General features: G+C 40.7%; 1 protein-coding gene across 1 annotated transcript in view; it reads left to right on the top strand.

Moving 5' to 3' along the window:
* The window catches only part of GAN (gigaxonin), a 36,513-nt gene that overhangs the window by 10,543 nt on the left and 13,315 nt on the right, over window positions 1–12,655 (top strand). The window contains exons 2-10 of the mRNA XM_042877003.1: window positions 392–506; window positions 1,356–1,706; window positions 2,542–2,759; window positions 3,608–3,729; window positions 4,197–4,309; window positions 4,947–5,096; window positions 5,347–5,483; window positions 6,131–6,259; window positions 11,904–12,013. Coding sequence (XP_042732937.1) covers window positions 392–506; window positions 1,356–1,706; window positions 2,542–2,759; window positions 3,608–3,729; window positions 4,197–4,309; window positions 4,947–5,096; window positions 5,347–5,483; window positions 6,131–6,259; window positions 11,904–12,013 — 1,445 coding nt within the window. The remainder of the gene's footprint in view (window positions 1–391; window positions 507–1,355; window positions 1,707–2,541; window positions 2,760–3,607; window positions 3,730–4,196; window positions 4,310–4,946; window positions 5,097–5,346; window positions 5,484–6,130; window positions 6,260–11,903; window positions 12,014–12,655) is intronic.

Below are 12,655 nucleotides of genomic sequence, written 5' to 3'. Positions count from 1 at the left end.
CGGGGGCTGTTTGTTAGTTTGTTTCACCTTTACCAAAGCAGATTCTTTTTTCATCTGTCAGCAGAATTGCCCTTCTGTTTGAAGCTTTGAGTGATGCTTGTGAATGCTTGGGATGAGTGAGCCAGGAGAAAATTGCTTTGGCTCTCCAATGCCATAAGTAGTTTCCAAGGCTAGCCTGCTTGTTCTGTCTGCACATGTGATAAGCAGTACCAGAGAGCATGCATATAGTCTCTTCTTGCCAATTTTCAGATTATGTTGTAAGGTTTTACCATTTCTGTTTCAGCAAATGTAATTTGCAGCTTGCCTGCTGTCATTTTTCTTTAGAAAGAAATGCTGTGCCCAGCTCATGAGTGCTTCTTATTTATTGGTTCATCTTCCCTTCTTCTCTTAGGACGAAGTTGAATTATAATCCTCCAAAGGATGATGGCTCAACATACAAGATTGAACTTGAAGGGATATCTGTTGATATCATGAAAGAGATACTAGATTACATCTTCAGTGGACAGGTATGGTATTAAAAAGAACTAGGTGGAAATTGGATTGCTTGACAAAATAATCTGGGTTTTAACAGTACTATACTGAAAGACAAATCCATCGGGAAGCACTCTTTAAAGATTAATGATGAAGCAACTGCAGAGTGGTACATCTTACATAGGCTCTGCCCATGAAATAGAGGCAGCAAGTTCTGCAAGGAGTTCTTTCATGTCGCACCATGGAGGAGGACTCTGAAAAATTCCATTTTGAGTAATTGTTTTTGTTTAGTAACTTGTGCTTGTTCACTGTTTAGTAACCTGCTTTAAAACAGACCACTACCAGAAAAGAATACTGGATTGACAGCAATGGAGGCTGAGACCACATCACTGACCCCATGTATTGAAGTACTGCAGGCATTCTCACATCTGGTTATCCTGCCATGTGCCCGTTGTGTCTTAATTCCAGTAGCCTTAGCAGGAATCAATGTGTGCAGTTCGTTCAGAACCAGAGTTACTGCTGAACTGCTTAAGCTTTTCGCAGAAGCAAAGAAGCAGATATGCCTTGAGATTCTTTTCTGGACATTCACTTTTTTTAAAGACTATTAATTTATTGCAGAAAAATTCATTACAGGTTCTCAGATGAGAGTAGCAATTTCATGGTTCCCTGGGGTGCAAAATCCTGCAGTGACACCTTCTGTCAATCCAATCCCTTCCCATTCCTTGATTAATTTATATACGTGTAGTAGTCGTATTGATTTCTCATAACTTTTGCAATGCTGTTAATATTCCATTTCCCAGCCACTGAGAATGATTGTAGTGAATATGGACATGTCATGAAGCAAATGGGTGATAGTAGCATAACTTCTAAATTAATTCTTGCAGATCAGGCTAAATGAAGAAACTATCCAAGATGTGGTACAGGCAGCTGATCTCCTGCTGCTTACAGACTTAAAAACTCTCTGCTGTGAGTTTTTAGAAGGTTGCATAGCTGCTGAGAACTGTATTGGTATTCGGGACTTTGCACTGCACTATTGTTTGCATCATGTTCACTACCTTGCCTCAGAGTATCTGGAAACTCATTTTCGAGATGTCAGCAGCACAGAGGAATTCTTGGAACTGACTCCTCAAAAACTGAAAGAAGTGCTGTCGATGGAAAAGCTCAATGTTGGAAATGAAAGATACGTCTTTGAAGCAGTGATTAGGTGGATTTCTCACGATTCAGAATCGAGAAAGGTCAGGATACTAAAAGGTTTATTTTTTGAATGTGACTTCAATCAGTATGCTTATTCTAATGGGTGGGAACTTCAGGTAGAGTCATTTAGCTTGGAAAAAAACTCATGTGATCATTGAATTCAGCCATCATGTAACACTACCAAGTGTACCACTTCAACCATGCCCCCCAGCTTGATGTCCACGTGACCCTGAAATACCTCCAGGGCTGGGGATGCCACCACCTCCTGGGGCAGCCCGCTCCAATGCCTAACAACTCCTTTCATAAAAAATTCCCCCTAACATCCAATCTAAACCTCCCTTTGCACAACCTCAGGTAGTTTCCTCGTGTCCTGTCACTTGACTCCTCTGCTGCAACCTCCTTTCAGGTAGTTGTAGAGAGCAACGAGTTCTCCTTTGAGCCTCCTCTTCTCAATACTAAATCCCTGCTCTCTCAGCTGCTCCTTGTAAGTCTTGTTTTCCAGGAATGTTATTTTCAGAGCTAATCTGATTTTTATAGAGTTGAATTTTGCCAGAAATGCAGACTCTGTGATTGTAGTAAAAGCATGAAAGAAAGCTGTGCTGATGATATATTATTTCCTGTCTTTATTATTTAATAGGCATTAAAAAGAAGAAAGAAACCCTTTGACACTTAATGATATAATGTTGTTCTCAGAGAGAGAAAGCAACTAGCACATTTCTAGTGAGACTTCAAAGAATTCTTAGTAACATTGCAGTAGATCTTGTTACTACTTCCAAATATCAGAAATGCTCTTTAAAGTTTTTGTTAATGTGTGTGTGAATGCCTTAGTGTCATTCCATGGAGTGTTGGGAATGTTGAGTTGGTCTCTTTCTGTAGGTTCACATGAAGGATGTCATGTCAGCAGTGTGGGTCTCAGGCTTGGATGCTGCGTATTTACGTGAGCAGATGATGAGCGAACCACTGGTACGGGAGATTGTAAAAGAATGCAACAACATCCCACTCACACCACCTCAGCAGGGAGAGGCCATGCTGGCCTCCTTCAAGCCCCGTGGCTACTCAGAGTGCATCGTGACTGTCGGTGGGGAAGAAAGAGTGTAAGTATTGAGTGGCACTGCAGGTTGGTACGAATGGTCAAATAGAAGCATCTAGGTGGAGCGTCTAGGTCTGAGAATGCAGCGTGGAGTCAGTATTTGCACCTCAGTGTGCTCGTTACCCTATCATTTGAACTTGGTTTGGAGTTGTTCAGCCACACCTGAGATATTTTTCGAGTGGTTCAGCAGTAAGTAGTTGTTTTGTGATAATCCTCTGACTTGGAGTAGGATGTGGTGTTTGTTTGGTATCAGTTGTGTTGGCTGCTTTGTTGGTGTTTTTTGTTTCTTACTCAATAGATTGTACTCAAAACAAGTGCAGAACTTTGGAGAAACACTTTTCTAATCATCTTAAAAAGCATCTATAGTAACCTGAAAGATAATGAGCATATACTTTAACTGTTTCATCTACGACAGCTGTGGTTCTAAAGTAAAGTCATTATTGGTGCTCCTGAGGTGCCAGGTGAAAATTGGTGTGTCACAGAATAATCCCTTTCTGTGCCGGAGCAGTTCTAGTACTTGCAGCACTCTAAAAGATAGCTCATTATTACAATTCAAATAACATTTTGCTCATCAGTTTGTAGGTCACTTTGCTGAGAGGTTACTGATAATCTCTATCCATTCTTTTGTTCAAATCTGCTCCTAAAAAAATAATACAGGTAAATGCAGTATGAATGAGGAGGGCCTGCTTCTTATGTCTCCAGTGTGTAGAAAACTAAACTTACCTTATCAGGGAAATGCTGCACTTTATGAATGTATGTTGTGGACAGCATAGCTTTAGATACAAGTAGTTAGTTAATGGTGAACTTGTAAAACTGTGCTTTGGTTTTGTTTGTTCCCCACCTTGTGTTCAGATCCCGGAAACCAACCTCAGTGATGCGGTGTATGTGTCCTCTTTATGATCCCAATAGACAGCTCTGGATTGAACTTGCTCCTATGAGTATTCCAAGGATCAATCATGGAGTGTTGTCAGCAGGTAAAGGGGAGCTTTGTTTTTGTAAAGGCAGTATTATGGAAACTTACCAGTGCCTCAAAATATGAGATACAGTTTATATATGTTTTTTGTTTAAGATTACGTTGCACTGGGCTTATTTCATGCTTCCCCTTTGTCTGCCCAAAACATCACTTTATTCTGTGAAAATCCCTGTCATATGAGTGTCTTATAGTCACCATCCCCTAAGTATCTGTTGGAATCTGCTCATCTGTTTTTCCAGGAGTGTATTGTGTTTTGAGTGAATTCTAGTTGCTGCATCACTGAATGTGTTGAGGAGTATCTGCAGCGGTAGGCTTCAGTGTGGGTAGAACTTTACTTCTTGCAGTCCAGAGCGTGACCTGTGACTGCTCTGAAACTCAGCAAACGTAGGATACAGCTCACCAGTCTTGTTGCCTTGCTCAGTGAACACAAGTCCTGTTTTTAAGATCACGTCGCTTTTTGTTTTACAGAGGGATTTTTATTTGTGCTCGGTGGTCAGGATGAAAACAAGGGAACGCTGAGCTCTGGAGAGAAATACGATCCAGACACCAATTCCTGGAGTTCCTTGCCACCGATGAATGAGGCAAGATCATTGTTTAACTGTTGGAGTTGATTTTTTTTTTTTCTACTTTGACAAAATTCTGCTTCTGCAGAATTATTATCTGAATCTCTGATCATTTGCATCTTATGCATTCAGAGTCATGCTAGGGATTGCTTTCTGCTTATACCCTGTTGCTACCATTAGCCTGTTAATGGCTGCAGGACTGGCAAAGACAAACTGTTACTGAAGAGCTTGCTGTGCAGTTGAACTTCAGGAATTCCTTGCTGTCAAGTGCCTGTACTTGAGCTCAGAGGAAATCCACATTTGTAGTTGTGATGCATTGTGAGAGTAGAGACCTGAAAAGCAACAGCTTTGTTTTGGAGACCACTGCTGTGCAAACTGAAATATGGCCAAGCTCTGTTATTAGATTTCTTCAGTGTTGCTTTTGTTACTCTTTGCTTTTTTTCTTTGAATATCCTTTATATTCTGTAATTGGAGAATATAATAATCTTATTTGTGAGATTCAGACTTCATTGTATTTAAAAAATATATACATAGAAAAAACACTGTAGTAATTGATACCAGTATCATTGGGCTGAGAGACACGAGAGAAGATTGTATTGACTGTTCACAGTTAGCACTTATTTTTTACAGTGCTAACCTCATTGATATTCCTTAGGCACGACATAATTTTGGTGTGGTGGAGATTGATGGAATTCTGTATATTCTGGGAGGCGAGGATGGTGAAAGGGAACTGATCTCTATGGAGAGCTATGATATTTATAACCGTACCTGGACCAAGCAGCCAGACTTGACTATGGTTAGAAAGGTAAGAATTACTTTGTATGTTACCACCTTCCTTGCTGTTAAACAGTTGCAACCATCCTGTGTATCATAAGGCTTTGCTTCAACTAGAAACTAGTAAGTAGCATGGGAATGAGAGCGCATTTCTTGTCTATGTATGTTAGAACCATGGCTGAAAACATTTGTGCACAATACATGTAAGTGTGTGTATGGTTAGTTTTGAGCTCTTGGTATAATGCATTTGTGGGTAATCTTGTGTTCTTCTCTTTTTTGAGATTGGCTGCTATGCAGCTATGAAGAAGAAAATCTATGCAATGGGTGGAGGCTCCTATGGAAAGCTCTTTGAGTCTGTTGAGTGTTACGACCCCAGGACTCAACAGTGGACGGCCATCTGTCCTCTGAAAGAGAGAAGGTGGGTGAAGATGGAGCTTGGGAGGGGAGAGGGATGGCTAGACTGCTGGAGTCTATTCAGTCAGAACCCCCCAGAATAGTCACTGAAGCACCAGTATTATTTTTGTTTGTTTTTAAGTAAAGGAAGAGTTGACTGATGATGTCATCAGTGCTGTGTCACTGTGTGTTTGATAACGTGTGTGGCCTTTGTAACACTGAAGTGCTGATGCTCTGATGAGTGAAAGTTGCCTTTATTCATGGGGTAAATCCCTATGTATTGCTGTTAGAAATCACTGAGGATTTTACTGTCTTCCTGATCATGGTGGCCTGTAGTTGTAATGCCAAGATGTGGCTGAGCAAAGAGAAGTATCCAATCAATCAAAATGTTTCTGTAGAGGTATGCTTAGCATATTACAAGCAATACTATCCTGAGGCAAAGTGAAGAGTAGAAATCATAGTTCAGTTGGAACTTCAACATTTTCTCTAGAGATAAATGCATAATGTAGTGGTAAATGTGCATATGTGTATATTTCATCAATAAATGGTATATATAAAAATACATGTAAAAAACTGAAAGATTTCAGAAGGATGGAATGTTTTGGTATATCTTCTGACTGTGTGTTTTTTGTGGGTTTTGTTTTTTTTTTCTTTTCATTATTGGATTCTTAGGTTTGGGGCAGTGGCCTGTGGAGTTGCCTCTGAGCTTTATGTGTTTGGTGGGGTCAGGAGTCGTGATGACAGCCAAGCCAGCGAGATGGTGACGTGTAAATCTGAGTTTTATCATGATGAATTTAAAAGGTAACTAATTATAGCTATAAGCCTAGGGAATACATACAAATCAACAGTCACAGTTGGCTTTTGAAACAGTGTAGATTCTTGTCATAGAAAAGATGCTGTGGGTGCTGTTCAGTCCACAGTTACCTCCACCACTGTGTGTGGCTGATCTCCTCTTGTTTGTTTTGAATCTGCTTCTGACAACTTCATTTGTTATCTCTTGACTCTTGTTTTAGAATCTACTTAACTGCCTGTGGTAACTGTTTAAAACATTGCTTATGTTAGTCTGAATTTTATGGATAAGTTACCTTATGCTCTGGGTGTAATTGGAAAACTTTTGTACCTCCAGTGTTTTCTTTTTGCATTTAACTATAAATTTCTTTTTGTTTTTTCTTTTTAATCAACCACATTGAAATAAGACTCTGCAGTCAGGTATCTCAAAGAGAATTGACTGTGGTGGAGATTACTAAATCTGTTACAAGATCACATCTTAGGATGTGACCTGTATAAAAGCATATAAAAATCGTATAGCAGTGGGGAATTTGTTATATAGTCTTATTCTAAGGTGCAGATATAAAGAGACTTTAATCTCTGTATGAAATTGACTTTTTGTTGTTCTAAGTGATGTCCAAAAGAGCTCTAACCAGAAGAAGCTGGAGAGGTAACGCACTTCAAGGTGGTTATGGGAAGCAGACAGATGATAAGAGTTCCTGCTGATTCTCCCTGGTGTTTTCTGTTCCTTTGGGGGCATGGGGAAATGTTAAAAGTGAATAAGCCTTAGGGCAGGAGAGTTTGCAGAAGAAAAATTCTGGAAATAGATGGTGTCCAACAAACTGCCTCCTGCTTTTAGTTGATTTGATGGAAATGTTTCCAGGCTGATGCCATTCTTCAGGTGCTCTGTGGCTCACAATTCCTTACCAGTGACTGTAAACTTGTTTCACTGGTTGGTGAAGTTTGAGCACAGGTGAGTTGGTGCCACCTGCTGTCTGCAGCACAGGTACCTGCCAGGCAGCATTTCTAATGCCTGCATTTCTATTTTTGCTTAGTGGCATCCTAGGGAGTTACAGGATTCAACTAAAGATATAATACAGTTCCAGTCACTTCAGCTCTTGATCTTGCACCACTTCTGTCATGTGAGTGCCACAAGGGTGTGCTGGCACGAGGTGAGGTAGCAGTAGTCTGACTGTCCAGCTGCAGCTGGAGGCACTTGTAGGGAGCTGCTCAGGTTGTCTCTTTATCTTCTGCCTTGCCAGTGCATGTCATTTGTTTTGGAAATTCATCTTAATGTGACCTTGAGTTAGGGCTGTATGCTGCAGATCTGCCTTTGCTCGAAGCAGTTCTCTGCCCTCTGGTTTTGGGAGAGCCCTTTGTCACCGTTGGAGCAAGAAGTGATGTTCCTTACCAGAAGAGGGTGCTGTGATACCATGGTCTGTTACAGCAGCAGCCAGCAGGGACTGGTAGTTATCTCCAGATCCAGACACAGTTACACTTTGCAGGGTGAGTGCCGTTTGTCAGAGGCAAGGCAGGGCTTGAGGAGCCTGAGCTGGGCCTGCTTAGGGGCAGTTCCTCCTTTTCCTTAGTGCATAGTTAATGTGGTACGTACAGAGACTGATTCGTCATCTTAATGTTTTGCAGTTATTACAGATTATTAATTTATTATTGAAAAGCATGTATTTCTGCAGTAATAGTTTCTAAAACAAATAATAGTAATCGGTCGCCTGCAGACCAGCAACATCAAGGAGTCAGGAGGAGGGAAATGAGCACCTCTGAACTGCCAAGAGCTTATTCATTTTCTAGTCAGGATGAAGAAATAGTACTGGAACTATCTAATTAAACCTGAAATACCACATTGACTGTGATGACATGATTGACAAAAATATAGAAGCATTAGGATAAAAGGGAAGATGTGTGGAAAGGTGGTATACGTTTGCAAGACTGTTTAATGACAGTGAGCCAAAAGCACAGCATGTAAATTCCAGCTGTGTGTCCAGAAGGGTTCTGTAGCCAGAATTCCTAATGACTTTTCAGTAGTTGCATGTTGTTATCTCATTCTTCCTAATGAACCACAGAGTTTTCTGGGTTTAATTAACTTCAGAACTCCATCACGTGCTTTCTGAGTGTGAAGCACTTCTGGTTCTCTGAGTTCAGCTCTCAGATATTGGTGGTTCACAGCTATGGGCAGCAATAGGCACGTCTCATTTATGTGTCATAGCTCTTATTACCTGTGAACAGAGGATGTAGCATCATCCTAGGAACCCTAGAGCCCGTGAGGAACTGAGTTACAAGTTTTGTTTAGTGTATATGAATAAGCATATGCAATTACATCAGTGTGTAAATCTGCTTTGGATTGGGTAAAAAGGCTGAGGCTTAGCTTTATTCTGATGGTAACTGAGTCCAAGATAATTCACAGTGCATAGTCTTTGAGAATTGTAGTTCTTAAGTACAATACAGACTCCTCCAAGGACTGGGAATATGCAGAGTTCTTCACCCTAGAAAAAAAAACAAACATTGAGTCCTGCTACACTGTGCTACATAAACAAGTAGTGAGATAAATGAAGTGAGATGGAATACTAACATAAGCATGAAATATAAACAGAGTACTGTAGTAATTTATATTGTACTTGAAAAATTTCTGTAACTGAAATGTTTCAGTTAATAAATATTTTGTCAGTTTGTCTTTAGACTTACATGAGTGAGCATAGGCAAGTAGAATACAATTGGAGCGCAGCTTTCTTGAGGCTGCAGATGCAGATTTTAAAGGCAGGGGTTGAGCTTTGTGTGCATGCATCCTCTCTTTTAAAACACTACTCAAGATAAGAATTGATTTTAAAAATGTGAAAGTGGGAGATGTGCAACGTGTGCCAGAGCTGTTGGTGTGCCATGTCCTTGGCTATAGCCACGGGTGGGCTGTCAGTGGAGAGTGGTTTTCTAAACCATTTTTGTTTTCCTTAGCTCCTCATTCAGAAGTTTGCTGCTATCTTGGGGAGTAATGGTGAGGGGTGCTTGCTCTGAAACAAGTCAGTTAACAACTGCTCTGAACAGTCAATTAACAACTACTTAAAATATTTATTGTGCTGATGGGCCATCATGGAAATAAGATATTTTCAGTGATACGTGAATGGTAAATGAACTGATTTTGTAACAGTACTAGGAAGAGTCTTACATACAGTATCTTGGAATCTCCTTACGAAGAAATGCTTATGCAGATGTAATGAGAAATCTGACAGCACTATCAGTCAGCCAGTTAAGAGGAACACAGAAGAGGTTTTCATTCATTTGTAGGCTTCCTTTCACAGCGCGTGTTAGCTTACAGTGACGTGTATGGAATACATGGGCTCTGTTTTGTGCCTCAGCATGCTTCCCGTTTGGAAATAAAAGTTACCATCCTGCTTACAGCTTACAGCGGTTCAGATGAATTTATTTGTCTGTATCACTTTAAGACAGAAAGAAAAAAAAAGATTTCTTCCCTTTTTAAAAGGTTTCAGTGGAAGCATATTTCAGTTTGATAGTAATTGTTTTTGTCTCTATTTAGGCGCCGTCTCCTCCGCTGCTCTCGGGTTGGGTTTGAGGAGACCCATCCTGGAGAAGCATGTGAGAGTTACGTTCCAGAGAGTGTTTTCACATTCCTTTTTTATGGTGTTTTTTCCATACTGTTCCAGCAGTAGGCACAGCCCACGTTGAGCTGGAGCTTCGTCAAGTGCTGATGAAATGTGACCCCTTGCCCTTCCTGTCTTTGTTCCTTCCTAGTTCTAACTGTGAAAACTGCTGTAAGCGTTCCTGAAAAGTTGTGGCTGTTCTTTTAAAAGACGTGTTGAGAAAGGCTGAGAGTGAATTTTCACAAGCAACCACAGATGCTTTAATTTCTTCTCTCTTTTCTGAAGTGCAGCAGTAGTAAAACGGTTGGGTCCCACACTTTTTCCTTTAAACTGGAACCTTGGGTTTCTAGTGGAGCCAACCCCCAGAGTTCGTGTGATTTCTGAACTTGATGAGTAGCTAAAATAACCCATCTAGTGTTATGTGTTTCCTTCCCTTGACATAGGCCTGTATTTACCACTAGAAAGCAAAACAACCCCTTCCTTCCCAACAAACCTACAGTCTTCCTCCTCCATTTCTCTGCCTTTTATGCACCCTTCCTAATTTGAGGTAACGGTGCTAAATGTGAAGCTACTGAATCTGTTCCTTTCCTGTAGCAAGGGAAGGGAGCTACTGAAACTTGCTGAAAAGTGTTTTGTGGTGTAACAGAGCTACAGTGGTTCAGAAAAAGATCGCTTTCCTCTCATCATGGTTTGGTTGCTGTCCTTTGCGACAGCTGCAGAGGACAACATTCCCATGCTTTTCCCATTCCCGTGCTTTTCCTAAAATCCCAATCATTTATTGTATAGCACAGACACAAAGTTGGAGAGAGAAACTTTTGAAAGCCAAACTAAGGGATTAGCTGTCCCAAGACAAATGGTGTGTAACAGCATCTCCTTTGGTGCCAGAAGGGAGGCTTCTTACTTCTGAATCATGAGTTAGGGCAATACAGGCTTTTCAAAGGTCAGCTGTGAGAATATTTCTGAACTTTCCCCTCAAACTAACCAGGTGTGGGATTGGAAATAGGTGGAGCTGTTGGCAAGGCTTATCCAACTTCCCTGTTCTCTTTAAATTATTAAATAATAAACGATCCAGGAGCGGTCACCTGAAGCATCATTAATTTGTATTGTCTTCAGTAACTATGACAGCAGCTGCTCAAGTGCAGTGGCAGAAATTTTGTTCAAAGCCATATGGAGGGAACTGACAGCTCCAGACAGGGGACATCCTTAAAGGCCACCGTGGGTAAAGAGTATGTACTCACTTGGCTACCAAAGGTTTCAGCAAGGAAAAGCGTATTTTGCTTGGTAGGAAGGTCAGGCTGTTGTAGTGTTAAGATGTAATATCTTAAATGGGAACACGGGAGAGTTGTAAGATTACAGAAGGAGCTGGGAGGTGATTGAGAAGAGCCTGATACCTGATTGAGAAGTTCTGTTTAAATTCCGAGGTGAGGACGTTTCTGTCTCCAAATCTCTTACAATTTTGAGTTCTAATCTTTATGCCTTGTTTAAAATGAAGCACTGCCAAGTGCTGCATTCCTCTTACTGGGCAAGGGGATTCTTGTAGCTGATGATGTGCAATTGAAGAAGTTGAGGAACTATAGATGGGAAGGCATTGCTTCGTGACAAGCCCTTGCTATAGCAACATGTTATTTCCTGTGCTGTGGACTATTACAATTATGATTTTGATTTATTTTTTTTTAAGGTAAAGTTGCTTGAAGTTGTCTTTGTAGGGACAATTGATTGTTGCAGCTGTTGCAGAAAGGGCTCTTACATGATTGCTGTCTTCCTAAGATTACTGGTTGTGTGTAAGAATTTGTTTCAGATTGGGTTATAGAGTGAAGCAATTCTGAAATAAAGTAACTTCAGCATGAAGCATCAGAACTTGACAAATAGCAGTACTGTGTGGGCTTCCCAGCTAGGAGGAGCCAGGACTGTCTTGAACTGGACAATGTTCCCAGCAGTTCTTAAAGTCACTTGTGCACTCTGCTTTTGACTCAAGGATGGTGGCTGGAAAGAGAACCTGGATTTTTTTTTTTTTTATGTGCTAGATTAAAAAAACAAACATACAGCAGTTCTCTGTTATTATTTTCTTACAGGTGGATTTATCTAAATGACCAGAACCTATGCATCCCAACTAGCTCTTCTTTTGTGTATGGAGCTGTGCCTATTGGAGCCAGCATTTACGTGATTGGAGATCTTGATACAGGTCAGAATTAAAACTAATAACTTCTGCTTATTTTCTTCTAGTATGGTTGTTTTTTTTTTAAATATTATACACGTAGAATAAGAACCTAGAACTTCAGTTCTCTGTGATCATAGATCAGATTACATTGTTACTGTTGTCTTCAGAGAGTTAATGCTAGATGTTGAGAGATTTATAGTGGTTTGTTGTTGTTGCTATACCTCTTCAAAAAGAAACTGAGCACTGTAAACATTTGGTTGATTTGTTGCTTGAAGATTGGAAGAAGTCAGGACTAAGAGATTGTTAATGCATTCATGTAAATATGAGAACAAAATTAGTGCCAGGGTTGTTCATCCCATCTGTATGAGAACTGTTGAGCCCTGGCCTGACCCACTGATTGAGCACCTGGGGAAAGAACCTGGTCAGTCCTGGAGCACAGGTGAAGGCAATTCAGCTGTGTGAGCAGAAGGGCTGCAGCCTGGCTGCACCTCTCTTAGACCTCATTTAAGGGCTGACTGCCACTGGGAAGGATCTCCTTCTGGAGATCCCTCCTTGGTGAAGCTTTCCCCTGTGAACTTGGATTCTTCTGATACAGGTGAGCAATCTTCTTCCCTTTCCTCATAGCACCTTTCTGTTGTGCTGGTCCTTTTGTCATCCTGCCTTTGT

This window comes from Lagopus leucura, unplaced genomic scaffold (genome assembly GCF_019238085.1).
Source record: "Lagopus leucura isolate 7727_CA_CO unplaced genomic scaffold, USGS_WTPT01 Super-Scaffold_100017, whole genome shotgun sequence".
Lineage (NCBI taxonomy): Eukaryota > Metazoa > Chordata > Aves > Galliformes > Phasianidae > Lagopus > Lagopus leucura.
The sequence above is the reverse complement of the archived record's forward strand: the minus strand, read 5'-3'. Positions and strand labels throughout refer to the sequence as shown.